This window comes from Notolabrus celidotus, chromosome 11 (genome assembly GCF_009762535.1).
Source record: "Notolabrus celidotus isolate fNotCel1 chromosome 11, fNotCel1.pri, whole genome shotgun sequence".
NCBI lineage: Eukaryota > Metazoa > Chordata > Actinopteri > Labriformes > Labridae > Notolabrus > Notolabrus celidotus.
The window spans coordinates 13,582,901-13,601,859 of NC_048282.1; the positions used below are offsets into that span (position 1 = coordinate 13,582,901).

Genomic DNA, 18,959 nt, shown 5'->3' on the forward strand with positions numbered 1-18,959 from the left:
TTCTTTTGACACAAAGCAACACCAGAGATCATAACTTTAATTAAGATCTTTAATTGTACATACAATAAAAAAAGACATTTCTGTAAGATGTCATCTGCATGGAGAAAAAAATATGAATTTGTTACAAACATGGAGAGGGGGATGCATTCAGTTAACACAATGAGGTTCATAGTTAACTCACAAGCAAACCAAAAAAGGGTTGGAACGGAAGTATTATCCATACAAATGTCCATACTGCTATTGTTTTTAGGCAAGTGGAGGATACCACACAGACCCCACATTAAGAATAAATTGAAAAAAAATATGACTTGGGGAAGAAAACGGATCAAAGCAGGATGCAATGTATGGTTCACTGAAGCTCTATTCAATCATAAATCCAGAGTACAGGTACCTGCTTATTGTCAAGGGGGACTACAGAAGCGACACAATGATCATTGCGTTAAGGCTAATCACAGTCTTTGTACATGTGTAATGGAGGTTAAACTGACTATATTAATCCATCTACAATGTAAGTTGTCCAGACATAAAAAAACAAACCTGTACCCTTTGTAAGTTTGCAGTTTTGCGATACAAGTTCCAGCATCGGATTTAAACACTTTACAATACAGCAAGACATCAAGGTTCGATCGCCTCTTTGAGAAGGAAACTATTGGTTCTGTATGCAAAAAAGGAAACAGCTGAGATGTTATCAACTGCTAAAACGATACCACAACCCCACTCGTTAAATGAGTCCGGGACATGCCTGATGGCTGCTCCATATATTGCATGATTGGAGAAACTTCTGTCCATTGTATTAATCGAACACACACACAGAGTATGTTGGGAACTGACATGCCCCATGACACAAGTAGTGAAAAAGTACCTCTTGCCTTGATGAAATTATCCTAAATAACAACCCCCCCCCCATCCCCGTGGCATATCCTCAAATACAACATCACCCATGAGCATGTTTAAAACAAGCACAACGCAGCTATGTCTGAGAGTAAAGGCTAGAATAATGACTGCTCAAATGTACAGTTTCGGTACCAAGCTTACAATGAAAGAATAATCAGTATTATATTCCCCTAATCTTGTGAAGCTGAGCGAGACCTTGAGCGAGAGGCTGACCTCTTCTCCCTTGATTTGGATCTGCGATCATCCTGTGGGGATGGAGAGTGGGATACAGACTTGTTGGCATGTGCCTCTTTCCCATTCTCCAATGGGGAAGGTGAACGACTGCAGGACTTCTTGTCACCAGACATCTCTTTTGATCGACTACGAGAATCTCGCTCTGATTTAACCTTTGACTGGCTCTTTGAACGGGACTTGGATTTTCGTTCCACTGAACGCGAGTGTGATTTGTTAGAGCGAGAACGGGACCTGGATTTGTGGGAGCGAGAACGGGACCTGCGGTTGCGAGATCGTGATTTACTTTCTCCAGACTTGGAGCGAGACTTCCTTCCCGATCTGGAGCGTGAATGATGCCGTCTCTTGTTGCTACGGGAACGTGACCTGAGAAGAATAAGACAGAGATTTACTGATAGTTTTCATGACATTGACATAAATGCTGGCCCAGGAAACATTACATGACCCCTGAACCTCATACACACTTGCACTTTAATTACATCAATCTAAATTGTTCATCCCTGACTTGTTTATCCTGCCTCTCAACCTATGATACCTGAAATTTTCCGTATCAACCCTGAACAGGAGCAGTACTGATATTTGAAGGGTGTCTTTTCTTGCACAAGTATTTTTCAATAGATTTGATCCTGTCTCACCTGGAGTTGGATCTGGAACGACTCCTGGAGCTCCTGCTTCTTTGGCTCCTGCGGCTCCTGCTGCGTGAACGACGGCGACTACGAGATCTACGGATGACCCCACAAAAGTCAAACACAGAACTTAAGCCAATTCAGAACCCATCATTGTCTGATGATGATTAATGTCTCTGGGAACTAATGCCAACTTATTCATTACATCTCCATTACATGTTTGTCTCAGTTCAACAGTGGGCATTAAATTACAAAGAAACTTCTATGTGGTTTACTTAAGTCACATGAAACCAAATCATGATTTAGAAAAAGTTTAAAATGGAACCAGTCCTCGTGAGGAGAAGGAAACAGGTTCAAAACTTGTTACATGATTGGTCAATACAGCTAGGACCACTTCCCATAATAAAAATCCAGACCCTAGACACAGAACCCACATTTTCATGTTGACAATGTAAGTAAAGACTGATAGAGAATGGAGTGCCTATTTAGTATGTAACATGGTGAAATGTTCCCCACCTTGAGCGGCTGCCAGAGGGAGACCTTCTTTTACGAGGCCGCTCTGCCACTAAACGAATTTTTCGTCCATTGATGTCTGTCCCGTCCAGCTTCTCTATGGCCCTCTTCATGTCCGATTGAGACCGAAACTCAATCACTCCCTCATTGGTGCGTTCCTTGTGGGCATCTGCGTAAGTCACCTCACCAGCCTGACGCATGAAGTCCTGGGGGACACAAGGTTTTAATGGAAAAACATTAAATATTGTTGAAATCTCAGCAGTTAAGTACTGCAAATGATGATCAGATGAGGACACAGTAAACATGAACGTTTGGCCCAAACATGTACCTTAAGGTCTTGCCAACTGCAGCGGCTAGACAAGTTCTCCACGACGAGACGGTACTCAGTACGGACCGGAGGTCCATACTTATCCCTGCCAGTGCGGCTCCGGCTGCTGTAACCACTACCTTTAAAAACAACAGCACAAGAAAAAGTTAAAATCGATGTAAATGGCCAAGATGCAAAAAAAAAAAAAAAAAACTACTTGCATGGGCAGCTAAATGAACACAGCAGTGACTTGTGAGATTAAAATCCAAATGGGAATAAAATTTGAATTTCAGACATAAGTCCTGATCCCATTTTTAGACACAAAACCTCAAATAAGTGATCTACAAGCCGCAGCATGGGCTTTAATGTTTGAACTGTTCAACATCTGGGGTTGTGCTCTGCTGCAAAGAACACCACTGCATCTGTTTCCAGCAATACAAGCCTTCTTACTCCAGTACATCACACTGTGATGCTTTAGCTGCATTAACAAATGGACAGTGATGTTCTTTCAAGACCTCTGAACCCTGTAACACAGACAGAAAAGGGGTATCCACATAGATTGCGGTCAGGGAGACTGATGAAGTCAAGTTTAAACGGTTTTAAGAGAAATATATACTCATTTCATATCTGACAGGATGTCAGTCTGAAGTATTTTTTCCACTTTTCTTGCTTACAAGAAATTGTTTTTGTTTGCAAGATCTTTACTTAGAGTGGCTCCACTTATGTTTGCTGTCAACATAGAAACCAATGGCAATCCTCACCATCGCCCCTGGTCTATTGGCAAAAGGCTGCTGTCATCATGGCTTCCGGTTAGGTCAGCCAAGGATCAAGGGGGTAAAGGTCACACACACATTGTAAGGTGAAAGCCAAGGCCAAACGGGACAGGCAGTCATCTTAGCCAGTCATCTTTAGCCTCAATGGACTCTCTCAGCCTCAGCCCGCAACTGGACTCTTTCAAATTGAAACATCAAGGACTTTTGTTAATGTTGAATATAAAAATATATACCAACGTTAAAAAATACACATTTCACATGAAAACGTTAGTCTGGTCCTGGTGATGATGCTTAATGTACACTAGCTAGGCTTGTGGAGGATAATTTGTTGGGAGTTTTCTTCTGTGATGTAATCAGCATTTGAGAATTCAAACCTTAAAGACGTGGCTCACCAATGTAGTTATAATCTTCTAGAAGAAGTATGCAATCCATGTGATAAGGTTCTGTTTCAAGCTATTGTTGCTAATGCAAACTCTAAAGCATATACTCTGATGTTTTCTTTTAGAGGGCTCTGGCTTGCAGACTGCTGATCCTTCCCTATAATGAGCCACAGGCCAATCAGAGTCCGCCTATGATCACATAAGGAGGAGCAACACGCTGCAGGTCGAAAACCCTTTAGAGTCCAGACTACGAACTGTGCGGAAGGAGGAGATCAAGCAGAAGACAAAATGTAAAACTGGATCCAAAGTCAGAAAGAACTAATATTAGGGATGAACCGAAAATTCAGCCACCGAAAATGGCCCAAAAGGTGCATTTTCGTGTTTCAGCCTAAATACTTTTATCACCGAAACAACACGGCCGATACAGAATGTTGTGATGACGCAAGCAAAAACTGTGGCCAGTACGCGCTTGTCTGGATAAGGGTCAACATGTCTGCATCCATTTTTCCTTTATTGCAGCACTAAAGCGTCTTCTAAGCAAAGAGGTTGAGACGGACCACGGAGTGAAAACAACGAATAGTACACTCCTAGAGTCTGTCAGCACACGTTTCACTGAGATCTATTCAGATCCTCTGCACTTCATCGTGACTGTACTTGATCCGCGTTATAAAGATCATTACTGGGATGTGGAAATAAAGCAGAGCGTACAAGAAATGATCCAGGCCGCGATGGTTGCGGAGAACCTGCTTGGAGACGGAGAAGCGCACAGCGCAGGGAGGAGAACAGAGCTCAGAAAAAAAGGACTCGTCTCTCTGAACCAGATGAGGGGCATGCACCCTCGTTGTCTGATATGTTCAATGAGATCCTTGATTTTAGTGAGGTTAGTACACAGTCATAGCCATAAATGCAATGGTAGGGGAGACCGGGGACAGTTGTAACATTTTTTGACATTTCTGTCTATAATTTTGATCTCTTTTAACCCAGTGTGTTCAAACTGCTATACAAACTAGCTTCAACTAAACTGAGCATGTGCAGAGTGACTCAGGTGATTCCTAACTTGTTCCTGATTGGAGCAAGTGCAAGTGTTACAACTGACCCATATTACAACTGTCCCGGTCTCCCTACTAATAATTGGCATAATAATCAATTTTGGTGTTTCTGTTTTTGGCCTTGGTTTCCTCATTTTCGGGTTTCGGACAAGAATTTTCATTTCGGTGCATCCCTAATTAATATTTGGCTATTGAATATCTCTGTTGATCATGTTTCAACAGAACGATATAACGGTATTATAAGAACAAAATCACTCAAGTTGAACTGTTTTATATATAAATGTTATTAATATACATTAATTATAATATATATTTGAGGTGCATGCAACCGGAGTCATAGTAAATGCGTGACAACGTAACTCGTCGGCATGGGACTCAAGACTGCAAAATAACCCCAAAAATGTACCTGAAAGGAGATTTAATTAATAAGCATTGTGCAACATTAATGCTCTCTGTGCAGTCCACATCGACACCTCACCCCAAAAGGGGAGGGCTGTAGAGGATATATTGTAATAGACTGCACTTACTGCGTCCACCACCACCGAAACCCCCACCGTGGCCATCTCGATCTCGATCCCGATCCCGGTCTCGGTCTCTCCGTGGTCCCCTGGCATGTTCCACGATCACCCGTTCCCCGCACAGCTCCTTCCCGTTCAGCTCGTACACGGCATCGTCGGCATCCCGGTTGTCCTCGAACTCCACGAACCCATAGCTGTGAGAGAGACAGTATATGTTAACGAAAACAACAAAACAAAAAACCCATTCAAAACTAATGAGACGTTATTAAGTGTTCTTCAATACAGTGAACTAGTTCTCGTCAGCCCGGCCTGCTAGCTTTGGTCTTTAAACACAAAGACGCCATGTTGGCCATGCGACGTGAGCCAGAAGTTGTAAAAGAGAACAAATACTAATTAGTAGGTTGAAATCCACCAAAACACAGTTACATAGATCACATTTAAAGACCACCAGAGTGAACACAAATGTATATTACCCAAACATTTCGAACATTATTTCGACCATGCAGACACCGTCCATATCAGTGTCAGTCAGTACTTATCACGTTTCAACCGAACTCAAGACTCACCCATTTTTTAGATCTACTTCCATGAGCTTTCCATATCCCCCGAAAAATCTCTGAATGTCCTTTTCACGGACATGATAGCTCAGTCGTCCTATATAAACACGAGGCATGGCTGCTTATCCAACGCTCAAGCTGGAAACAGCTGCTAGTAGCGGTTAGCACGGTTAGCACTGCGGCCCCTGGGCACCAAACTGTGGGCGGAGCCAAATCCCCATTCACATTAATGCTCGCTGAATTAGCCAATCACCGCGGGTCTAATGGAAGGATACTTCCGGTATCTTCCGGTATCTTGAATGTTCTAGTAAAATACCAATGAAGTCGGAAAAAAATAAAAAATACCTAGGAATTTATCTTACAAATGACCAAAGACAAATTCAATCCCTAAATGTTAGGAATGCAAAGGAAAGGAATGCAAGGCCAAATTAAATTCATGGCTTCAAGGGACGGTGGCCCTGAAGGACCAAACTGATTTACAAAAGACGAAACACTTTACAAAGTTGGAGACAAATTTACAATTTGGAAAACATTTTTACATTTTATAAAACAAAGTTACATCAGCAAAACACTTTTACCAAGGCCAAAACAAATTTCCATTTAAGAAAACAAATTTGACAAAAAATCAACAGAAAAATTAAGAACCATGTAACTCACATTCCCTACACCACCCAAAGCAAAAAATACACACTTTAAAATTATGAACAATATTTATCCTTCTAAATAATTACTCTGTGCACGCTTTGAATTTGAAGACAATTCATGCCCCCTTTGTGAAAATGAAGTTGAGTCAACGAACCATTTTTTTTTCTCATGCTAAACTGTGAAAACCTGCTGGACTGATTTCCATGATTGGTAAAAAGTAAAAAATTCAATCCATTCCAGTTTCCTTTTTCAATAAATGACATAACTTTTGGTTTGATATTAAAAAAATAAAAGTGATGAAATCTGCTGTAAAACAATCCTGTGCCTCTCAAAATTCTTTATTCATAAGAACAGGACTATGAAATCTCCCCCCAAATTTGTTGTTTTTCTCAATGAATTCCAAATATACCTAAAATCATTGAAAATAATGAAAGGACCAATAGCACTTTGAATATACAATTCCCTAACAATTCCTCACTGAATTGTAAAATGATTCCCTCTCCTTATTGAGCTTATTTTATTATTTATTTTATATGTATGTATCATTTTCTCATTTACCTTAAATTACCAACTGAAGCTTTACTGTTTCTGTGTTCTTAATGATTGTTTATGTATGATGCTTCTTCTGAATGTACCAATTGTTTGTTATGTACATCAATAATAAAGTTGAATGATGATGTTCTAGTAAATTGTTTTCGTGATACAATAAGGAAATTTAGATTACAAAGAGTTGAAGAAGAAGCTTGTTTGAATAAAATGTTGATATAGCTAGAAAAAAATTAGGGTGGTTAAAATAATCTAAATTGATGTACTTGCTACAAATGCATTATGGTTGTCAGGTTCAAGCATTGATTAGACCGATTAGACTGATCAATTGTTAGACTGTTTTATTTACCTGTATTATACTGTATGTAAATCAATTTTGTACTATTTAACTGTGTTGTAATAATTAACTGTATATAGATCAACTGTGTTGTATTTACTAATTATATAGACCAACTGTCTTATATTGACTAATTATACAGAGATAAATGGTATTAAATTATAAAAAATGAAATGTTAATATAATCGATCAAAATATGTTATTATAATTATTGCATTTCGTTGTTTTTTCTCTGCTTTGGCAATAACTAAACTGTTTATGCCAATAAAGCAATCTGAACTTGAACTTGATTAGACCTACTGATTTTCCAGCTTTATCGAGGGATGTATTAAATACCTGATATGTCATGCCAGTGTTTTACATGTGAAATCTTATCAAACAAATAAGTGACTGATAAAAACAACAAAGCACTTTTTTTCCTGAGTAAGATGTGGAGTCAAAATTATATAAATTCTTCGATATCAATTAGTACCTGAAATTTGAATTATTATTTTTTTAAAGAAACGTTTTATTAAAATAGTTTTAATGCCTAATGTTAAAACTTCATCAATGTTATAAACAAGTTCACCTAGATCCAGGGATTCACCAGCCATTTAAAAATACAACAGACTTAAGTGATATATAACACAGAGACCAGTAATGGAGAGAGAGTAGAATATTTTATTTTTGTAAAAACCAGTTTTAAAATGATATAAGCGAGACCTTATCTACATTCTCCGCAAACAAGACCAGAACCCATATCATGTATGCTGTATAATTTGACTGAAAGTCTGCCTGTCACCTATGTGATGGATCTTTTTTTTTAACCAGACTTGAAAATAATACTTTACTGACCAGAATCTGCTTTGAAGGGGGGTTGCATAAGCTTCAGAAACCTGCTCTTAATGACTTTAATTTAGTTTTCCTTCCTCTTTATCAAATCTCCAAAGTTTCTCAATGCCATAATAGCACTCAAAAACACAGTATGATTTATCTCAAATCTCTATGAGATTGAGGTGTTCTCCCCTTTAGCAAATCAAAGTACCTTTGAACTACTGTTGAGTAACTCTGTCATCTCCTGCTGTAAAGTCATATGTAGAGGGTCTGTTTGGAGCCTGTCACTGATTCTTCTGATGGGCAGTTTGTAATTTAGCAATGCAAGAATTATGAATCAAGAGGTGACCACATGAGCCAAATTACTACGAATACCAAGGTAACTTAGTTTGGCTATTGGAGTTTCCACTTAGCTTCAAGCCTGGAAAGGCAATCTACTTGTGAAGCATTTTTGAAATCGTTGTTGAAATTCTCTTTAAATCACTACAGTAAACAATTCGTAAAACATTACAATAAATGCGCATGAGCAGTCTGCCACAAGATAAAGCAAGCTAGTCACAAAGAGATGGCAGATAAAGGATGGATAAGAGTAGTGATGACAACTATGTCCTCTGCACTCTACTCCCCAACATTCTGTCATCGACCACACATGGAGTACATGTTTATGTTCAGGGGAAGAGGCTTTGGCATTGCTTCCATTGCACAGTGTCAAAAACTAGCTTGCTCTTGTTGGTCTCCTTTAAAGTTGCCTACTCAAGCTTTAACAAAAATGTGTCAATGTGTTACTTATCTGAAGAAACACACGTCAGAAGTGTGTGTAAAGGGAAGAAGAGGGAGGATAAAGGCCATGTTAAGTCAGGTTTTTCTTGCAGAAATCTGAAATTAAAGAAAATGGAAAAAGGCGTAGGAGGTGGAGGGTTCTTCCACCAGACAACAAATCAAATGCATCCAACAGTCTATGTGGTAAACATAATCTGTTAACAGCACCTGAACCCAATCTGTCAGCTTTAGATACTCTTGCACTCCGTGTCTGGTCAGGCCATGACACAAATAAACAGCAGGCAAACCCCCCACAGTTCAAGTCAGAGAGTCTTTTAGTGAAACAAGGGAGCTTCCATCCCAGGCCTCTGCAATTCTGATTGACAAAAGGGGAGGCCGAGATGAGGAGGAGCCCGGTCTTTAGTTGGCTTTGGCGCGGAGCTGTGCCCTCTTGCCTGTCACAGCCTGGAAGCCAGTCTTGATGCTGGCAACAGAGCAGCGGGAGTGGCACGTTTCACACTGCAGGAAATAGAGGCGAGTGTCCTTCTGCAGGATGGTCTCTGGGGAACGGCAGGTGTGACATGTCACGTATTCCTCTGCAGGGGTGAAAAGGTTGTCATTAGCACTACAGTACAACTCAAAGCAGTTAAGTACAGATAAAGAATGCTGGAAAAAATGATATCGAGTGAACTCCCTTGAGTTTTATCAGATGCCAGTGTGTTAAGTGGATGGACCTAACCAAATTCCTCAATGTTTTCGTAACCTGACTGCTCTCAATTAGTGCAAATCATCCTTTGTTAAAACAAATTTAATGCAGACAAAAAAACACTTGTATAACAAATTGACACTTGAGGTGACTGTCATTGTAAAAATAAATAAGTAACTTCACAATGAAGAGCTTGGAAGGTTCATTCCACCATTCAATTTGGATATGCCCTTTTAACATCCCTGGCATGTAACATATAACATCTTGGTCCATAGTAATAGTTCCTTAATAGAAAATACTGAATAATTGTTGTTGGGTTGTGTAAGTGTAGGTGTTCCTTGTGAGAAATGTTGCCCTTGATCTCAGAACAGACCCTCAAATAGAAACCTTGGGTTAACTGAGACACTTCATAGATACTTTAGTGACACCAATTATCTCTAAATGGGGCTTTACATTTTGAGCCAGCCGGCATTAAAAAACTGGGTATGTTGAACCTGCTTTGTAGTACAGCCCTCAAGGGGCACAGGTGATTTCTGTGCTAAAGTTCTTTAATGTAATACCATTCATGGACCAAACCATAAAAGAGCCACCACTGGAATATTGAAGTCAATATTTAGATATTTTACTTCAACACACATTTCAATAACCACTTACTGATATATCTTCTCAACACATTTTCTATCTGTTTCTGCTGAAATCTGCCTTTGATCACAAGCTGGTTATTTCCATCTATGGAACCACTGTTGACAGAAAAAGAGACAAATCAGAAACACAAACAAACACTTGTAGCAACAAAGAGGAATGTTACCTTTAATATAAAAACTAATGATTCAAACTGTTAAAAATCAAATGATGTTTATATAAGGGCTGTCAGCATCGGTATGTTTATTGTGATAAGGCCCAAAACGAATGTTTTGCTTTTTTTGACAATTGCGTGCTATTTTGTACCTCTAGGCACACCGTATTTTAAGCTGCTCCAGTGTCCTTTCTGCTGTCGCTACAATGGAAATAATGAAAATGACTCAGTTGACAATAAGTCAATATTATATACCCTTTGTCACCTACAAGCTTAGGGTTCAGGTGCAGACACTGATGTCAGCTAGCAACCTATCACAAAAGCCAACAGAGCTCAATGAAACTATATCAAAAGACATTGACTACAGTGCTTGCTGAACGGGTGGCAATTGACTGTAGGCCAGTAAACACTGTGGATGACTTGGGTCTGGGGACGGCCTCAGGTTGACATGGTGAGGCTAGTCTCCACACTTGGAAGATATCTCCTACATCTTAGTCATGGTTAGACCACACTTGAATAGCAGTGCAGCATTTATTAGAATAACGCATATCAGAGTCAAGATCATAAAGTACATTTTGTTGTATGCATTCGACTCCCAAATCAAGACCCTGATAGGAATTGCTTTACGTTGATAATATTTACTTTAAAACTGTTTTAGAACGCCAAATAATGGAATTCTAAACATGCAATTAAAACTGCAATTATTCACGATTAACAACTGAAATTCAGGAGTAAATCACTCTTCAAAAAATTTACCATTTGACAGCCCATATATAAACTCACACACACTAACACACTTATCCATGAATTTAATTACAGATAATATATGATCATACCTTGTTCCCAGCTCAGCCAACAGGAAAGCAAGGAGATGTTTAGGCTGACGATGCAACCTGCAATGTTGTACATAAAAGGTCAGTTAGTATATCATTTCTCAGATTGCAAATATGAATGCAGAATAAGTAAGTGTCATAATTTGCATTTGTAATATGCAGGAATACGGCTCACAGAGAGCACAAGAGGACCAATACATGTGCTATGAAGCAGTTTCAGAGCCTACTGATAGTCATCTGACACGGTCCTTTATTAATCTGTACCAAAAGTCAAAGTTCAGCAAACAATCAGCTCAAGACCGCCAGCTCAATTCTTGCTTCTTGAGTTGGTGTTCTGACTGTAAACAATGACCATGGTACAGAAAAATAAGTCTCTGGTGGATATTCTTTATCCTTAAGCAATGGTTGAACCAGACCCCCCACCCCACTTGATATTTCAAGTGAGTATCAAAATAAACAAGGATTGACTTTAACAGTGTGAGAGTTCAGTGTGTGTGAGGTGGAGAGGCTCACAGTTTGCAGATGTCTGTGAAGTTGACGAATGAAGTTTTCTTGGTTCCCACTCGGACCACCTGAGGAGGCTTCATCACAAACTTCCTCTTCTCTCCGGCCACCATGTCTGGGTTTTTCTCTCTCATAATGTTGAAGACCCGATTCAGGAGCTGAGACAGAGATGACAATGTCAACAATTACATCAGGATATGATCTTGAAGAGTTTTTTTAAAATAATATCATTTGGCAAGTTTTGGAGTAACAATCAGCGTTTTGTAAAATTTGTAATCCGATCAGTTGACATTTATATATCTTTGTGTAAGAATCAATGAATCTTTGGTATTTATATTTTGAAATCAACTGAAAATGGACGTTTTTGTTCCATTGAAATAGAATAAAAATTACAAAATTGAGATGAGACCTCCTTCTTTTCTCTCTTGCTTCCTTACACATGCTGAAGGGATATTCAGTTTATGACTGGCTCTTGGTCATGTGTGGACACGAGTATGGTTGAGACATCAATCCTACCTCATCATAAGTGTAGTCTCTTTTTGAGCCAGCCCAGGCTGGTCCTGTGGAGGAGCTGAAAGAGATCCCATCGTTGTTCTTTCCCTCATCATCCTCCAGAGCTAAAAAACACAGAAAATGTTTTGGTTATCGGATCCCTATTGTTTATTATTGCAGTGGCAACTATTCTTCCTCTGGTCCACACATAAGTTGTATTTTTAAGGTTCTTTATCTCACCTTCATCCTTCTCCAGTGGCTCTCCTTCGTCAAAGTCTACTTTCTTTGGCTTCCTTTTCTTGGTAAGCATAAGGTCCAGGTTGTCTTCCTCCGCAATCTCCGGTTGCTCTCCTTCAATTTTCAACTCCTGATTTGAACCAGTGAAAATTCAATTTAGCAAAGAGAAGACAAGTTATGAGCATGTGATAGTGGTCAAGACAAAAGAAGAGGGGGAGTAATATATACAGGATGATAGAAGTGTAAGTAAGTGCTGATGTGGTTTAGAATTGACCGACCTTCAATCCCTCATCCACATCGTTCTCGAATACTTTCTTGGGTTTCTTCTTCTTTTTCTTTTGATTGAAGAAGTTTAAGTCATTCAAATCATCAGATGGTTCTAGAAATGATGAGACATATACCGTTTTATTTCAATTCATATCTGGCTTGTAATGAATGTACAGTGACAAATCCCTGGAGAGAAATATACACCAACAATAAAGTCTTCATTCAGTACATCTTTACGTTATTCCTAACCTTTCTTCCTGCCTTCATCTTCATCTAGATCAAGTTCCTTGTCATCTCCAGCCTCTGGTTCTGCCTCCTTCATTTCTACCTCTTTAGCCTCTTCTCCTCCCATTCCCTCCCCTCCTTCTTCATCCAGCATGAAGGGCTTCTTCTTCTTCTTCTTCTTCTTGGTCATGTTGGGATCGAAAATCATCTGAGGACGAGAAAAAGAAGGTAATTATAAATGTTTCGCTACTTGTGAGAAGAAAAACTAAACAATGAGAGTGCTACTGCTATGATGTGGTCTAACAGAACTGGGGAACGGTGCGGTCAGCAGATATTTCACAGTTTTTCTTAAAATTTCTCTCAATCTTTTCAGTTCCTCTAGGGGACTGTGGATAATGGAAGTATGCTTCACTGCCATCAGTTCAGGGATGAGTTCTCTCTTTCCAATCACCCAATACTTCATTATTCATTATAAAACCTTTGACAACACCATGACAATGGTAATGAATTGTGCAATGAGCAACACTTGAGACAACAAATTATACGTGTACATCGGTTTTAAATCCATAAAATCATATTTGAATCAATATTTTAATGACTTTTGTCAGTAGATGGCTATTTAGAAATCCAAAGGATATCCATGGTGACCAGGTCGTTACGTAAATTGGAATACCTTCAGTGAGAGACAAGACCCTTTGTCCATTCATTATCCCTAACACTGTGACTGCCAGCTGTGTAAATTTTGGCAGACAATCACACACTATGTCCTTTCCTTCATATAATGGATTTTATTTTATTAACAAATGACCAACATGTCAATATATTTAAAACCAAAGACAATAATCAAGGTGTTGCTAAATAAAAGACACCTGCCAACCATCCAGAAAACAGTGTTTTGTATGACAAGGTCAGCTAAGGGATTTATAATCGATGTGTATTATTAACATAAAGGCACAGTACCAGTCAAAAGTTTGGAAACACCTTCTCATTCAGGGCGTTTGTATTTATTTTAATTAATTTTAAAAACTGTAGACTAATAATGAAGTCATCAAAATTATGAAAGAACATATATGGAATTATTTAATTAACAAAAAGGTGTGGAGAAAATAACAGCATGTTTTATATTTTAGAGTCTGTGAAGTAGCCCTCTTTTTCCGTCAGGAACGCTTTGAACACTATCTTATGTTATTAATAATAATAATAATAATAACAATAATAATAATTTTATTTGTAGAGCACTTTTCAAAAACCAAATTACAAAGTGCTTTACATGGGCAGCAAAATAAAACAGGCAGATCATAAAAACACACAAGTCAAGATAAAGAAATAAAACATATTTTAAAAAACATAAAATTCCCCTAAAAGAACTCTACAGGAATACAACTCTTTTAAAATATATATTTTTCTTAAGACGGTTCAAATCAAATAAAGTCAAATAAAATTCAGATAAAATCCAGGAAGGCTCTGCGATAAAAGTATGTTTTAAGAAGGGATTTAAAAGACCTCACCCTTGTCCAGAGTTCATATATGAAATGACTTGCCTTCTTAAAGGGGACATATCATGCTTTTTTCATCAATATATATTGGTCTAAGAGGTCCCAAAAACATGTATTTAAAGTTTATGCTCAAAAAAACACTTTGAAATCAGATTTTGGCATGCCTGAAAAGTCCTCTTCTTCATTCCTCATCAGAACACTCTGTTTTCCCTCTGACCACGCCCCCTCCGGAAGTGGATGTGCCTCGGCTCTCCAGCACGTTGATCTAATGTTTACATGTTGGCTGAATATACACGGCTGCTCAGAGATCGCGTTACTTCAACCCTCTGAATCTGATCCTGACGGAGAGGCGCCTGTAGCAGGACCTTTCTGAAGGATTGGTCATAGATTTAGTGTTTCTCGTTGTTTTATTTATCAGTATGTAGACGTGTGTCTTGGTACACAGCTACGAGCATGTAGCTATGTGGCTATGCTAACTAGCGCTAGCACTTATCCATGATAAATCATCCACTAGATCTTCAAATCTGCAGACGTGGGGAGTAAACCCGACCTCTGCCAGAAAGGCAGCGGGACCTTTTATGAAGGATTGGTCACAGATTTAGTGTTTCTTGTTGTTTTATTTGTCAGTATGTCGACGTGTGTCTTGGTACACAGCTACAGCTACAGCTACAGCTATGAACATATAGCTATGTGGCTATGCTAATTAGCGCTAGCACTTATCCATGACAAATAAAAATCATCCACTATATCTTCAAATCTGCAGACGTGGGGAGTAAAACCGACCTTTGCGTTTATTAAGAAAGCCTACAACTAGCATGCCTCCCTCCTAAGCTCCTTGTTGGCACATATTTGTGCAGGTAATGAAAAACGGGGGAGGGATTCAGTATTATTTTATACAGTCTATGGGCTGAACAAGCTCCGAGCTCTGACTCCGTGACAGACCGGATATTGTTGTTACGTAACAAAAACACGGAAGTCTGAAACGGCTCGTTTCACACACATTTACAGAAAGGTGTAGAAATCAAAACAGGGGCAGAATGGATTTTTTTCATTCTTGGGGGGTTTGTAGACATGCCAGGGACACATATTTCAGGTAAAGAACCATTAAAAAGTCAATTTTGCATGATATGTCACCTTTAATGTGTTTGAGACCATCAGTTGTGTTGTTCAGAGGTAGGGTCAGTACACAATGGATAGCCCTATTTGACTACTATTGTAATCCATATTATGGCCAAACCAGATTATTTCATAGTTTTGATGTCTTCAGTATAAAACTACAATGTTGAAAATAGTTAAAATAAATAAAAACCATTGCATTAGAAGGTGTGTCCAAACTTTTGACTGGTAGTGTATGTACAAATGTTTTGATTATTAAACGGGATTTGGATATGCAGTACTGTTCCTCAAACACCAACTCAAGTGATGAAATCTAATGCAACTGTGGAGGCTGAATAATGAAGTGCAAAAGCTCTGTAATGGGATCTCATACCAGCATCTATCACTGAAGAGTAATTAACGTGAAATGTTCAAGAGGACGTATTTTGACACCATCGGTCAGGTGAGACTGTAACATTAACACCAACATTTTATTATTTATTATTTAAAAAGGACCATGCATATTAATTAACACTTCTGTAAATATGCCAGAATTAGCCAAAAGGCTAGTTTACATCCTTACTCCCTTGCTAGATGTTAAGAAGGCTCCCTAAAAAGATCAAGATTAAACCAAAATAAAACTGAGTAAAATAAAATCAAAATAAGAAGGTAGAGGAGAAATCTAAACACAAACAAACAAACAAAGAAGAGAAGAAAAGAAAAGTACAAATAGCACCATACGATTTGAAAATGACTAAAAGTTACATAAGGACACGATGACAGTCTTTGAGAAAGTGTCTAATTATTATCATCTATTAACATTAACATTGTGCAAAATTTAAAAAAAGATTCATAAAGCTTTATTGCCAAGTGAGCTCGCACACACACAAGGAATTTGACTTAGTGAATGGAACACTGGTACTTAACTAGATAGTAAGGACAATAAATACATAAACTTAAACACAAATCCAAAAATTCTAAATAAAAATACTATCTATACTGAGAAAGGTACATAAGTACTTTTAAAGACATGAAATAAGTTAACTTAGCCTAAGCCAGAGTTCACATGTAGTAGATGAATATAATAATAAAATATGTTATGGGATAAATTACAATATTGCACATGGTTATGAAGTATTGCACCGGAAATCAAGTATTGCACCTGAATTTGATCAGTCACAGGAGTCTTTAGTGGTTTACAAAAAACGCACGCTGCTAAGTTACAAAGCACGTGAAAAGATACCGTGAATTGTGACAGAGGACCTTCCTGTCAGGAATCTGTGTGTGTAAAATCCGGCGGTATTTGATATGAAACCGAGCTCTGAGTTTAAGGAGCTCTTTGTTCCGGCTTTACAACATTCACCGTTAGCACCGTAGCTTAGGTAGCGGGCAGCTAGTGCTCGGCTCTTCATCTCTTTCAGCACTTTGTTCGACTCCAGCGGTCATGACACGACGGATTGATCAGCCGTGGAGATTATAATTTATCTATAATATGTGACAGATCGCGATGGAGCAGCGTAGTGGATATTTTCCTATCATTTTGGCTTGTTCGGCCATCATTAGCCGGGCAGCAGCCATGTGAGGACTGGTGCAGACAGGGAGGGGAGAAACGATGCCGAGGCCCGACGTCCTCCCCAACGACATGAGCCGTTATGAGCCGATATTTCACCAAACACGTGTAGACATGAACACACACAAACGATTGAACCAGCCCAGATGACTTACCTCATCTCCTGACATGTTTGCAGGTGTAAAAGTTGATTTGACTGGTTACTTTCTTTCCTCTCGCACAGTCCTACAGTGCTGCTTCGCCGAAAATGTCTTGCATCAGCGCTAGATCCTAAGTACGCAGGCGTCAAGTCGCTGGATCCTGACGTCATCAATTTGCGACGGCGGATTTCGGTAGATGCGGTAGCAACTTTATTGGAGAACACCATGGATAACAACAAAAAGCTCACTCACTCTTAAAGATTACAACAAATCTTAAATATCAATTATTCGAACAAGATACTTAAAACCCCCGATTCCCCAAAAGTGCAAATAGATTCATTTTAAAATTATAAACAACATTTACCCCTCAAATGAATTAATGAAAAGAAGATTTAAATTAGTGGTATAAAACTGTTATATCTGTAAAACAAATTTGGAAATGACAGAATACCTGCTTTATGAATGCGAGACTGTCCAAACACTGTGGGAATCCTTCCACAACTTAATATCTTCCAGTGTTAGAAACATTGACCTTGGTCCGCTCAAAACATTCAAAGAGGTGTAATCCTCAAAGATAAGAATACTGAGTTTTTATCCCCCCCTCCCTCATGGATTGCTCTTAAGAATGAAATCTCCTTGTTACAAAAATGCCTGAAACAAAACAATCCCCATGCAAATAAACTGTACACATTTTATAGCAGAATTCAACTTACTCTAAACCTCTTGAATTTAATCAGTATGCTTTTAATTGTCCTTAAGATTGTACTTTTTTATTGTTTTATTTATTTACTTTATGCTCCTGTCATTCTTTCTTTCATATGTATATCTGTGGCTGGTGTGAAAATGTGATATACACCACAGTAATATGTTTTTCAGTTTTAAAGGAGGTGTAATCTCTTGATAATGTAAATTAAGTATGTGTGGTCCGAGTTTGTCATTGTTCCTGTCTGATTGTTTAAATAAAAATAAATTCCTCACTGAATTGTAAAATTATTCCCTCTCCTTACTGAGCCTATTTTATTATTTATTTTCTATGTATGTATAATTGTCTCATTTACCTTAAATTACCAACTGAAGCTGTATTGTTTCTGTGTCCTTAATTGTTTATGTATGATGCTCCTTCTGAATATACCCATTGTTTGTTATGTACTTACAAACACATGTACATCAAATACGTATTCAGTCCATAGACTGTAGAGACAATGAAAACTCTTATAGTTCATGTAGACTTTTATATTTATGAAGCAAGAAATAATAGAATTCAATTTTAATTTAAATATGGCCACCTATATTTTAAAAATTGTAGTAGTGATATGGTTGAGCAGTGTTCTAATAAACCGACCTTCACATTTTCTGTCCAGTAAACTAATCATCTGAAGAGTAAGGGGTTGTTCACAAAAATGTAGTTTATTAAGATATATGCTGTGTGTTAAAGAAAGTAAACTGAGGGTTTTATCAACATCTTGATGATGAATTGTATTACCATATCTATTTAAAAAAAACCTCATAACTACACAATTCACCTTCTTTAGATCAATTCATTTTAATAATTTCATTAAATGTTGGAAAAGCTCAAATAATTAAGTCCTTCAATTCGAGGGTTTGAATTTACTTTTCCAAAATCAAAGACAACTTTGTCTAATTTAGGAC

General features: G+C 38.3%; 2 protein-coding genes across 2 annotated transcripts; both read right to left on the minus strand.

The window, feature by feature from the left end:
• Positions 1-35: 35 nt before the first annotated feature.
• On the minus strand, positions 36-6,071 carry LOC117821371 (serine/arginine-rich splicing factor 6-like). The gene is made up of 6 exons (XM_034695581.1): positions 5,858-6,071; positions 5,301-5,485; positions 2,593-2,711; positions 2,268-2,470; positions 1,761-1,847; positions 36-1,491 (listed from the first exon to the last, which is right to left on the minus strand). The coding sequence occupies exons 1-6, from the start codon at positions 5,962-5,964 to the stop codon at positions 1,065-1,067; spliced, it is 1,128 nt and encodes a 375-aa protein (XP_034551472.1). The 5' UTR covers positions 5,965-6,071; the 3' UTR covers positions 36-1,064.
• Positions 6,072-8,016: 1,945 nt separating this feature from the next.
• On the minus strand, positions 8,017-17,491 carry eif2s2 (eukaryotic translation initiation factor 2, subunit 2 beta). Its single transcript, XM_034695585.1, has 9 exons — positions 17,325-17,491; positions 13,033-13,216; positions 12,795-12,895; positions 12,520-12,646; positions 12,304-12,404; positions 11,797-11,945; positions 11,287-11,343; positions 10,309-10,394; positions 8,017-9,544 (listed from the first exon to the last, which is right to left on the minus strand). The coding sequence occupies exons 1-9, from the start codon at positions 17,337-17,339 to the stop codon at positions 9,369-9,371; spliced, it is 996 nt and encodes a 331-aa protein (XP_034551476.1). The 5' UTR covers positions 17,340-17,491; the 3' UTR covers positions 8,017-9,368.
• Positions 17,492-18,959: the final 1,468 nt, after the last annotated feature.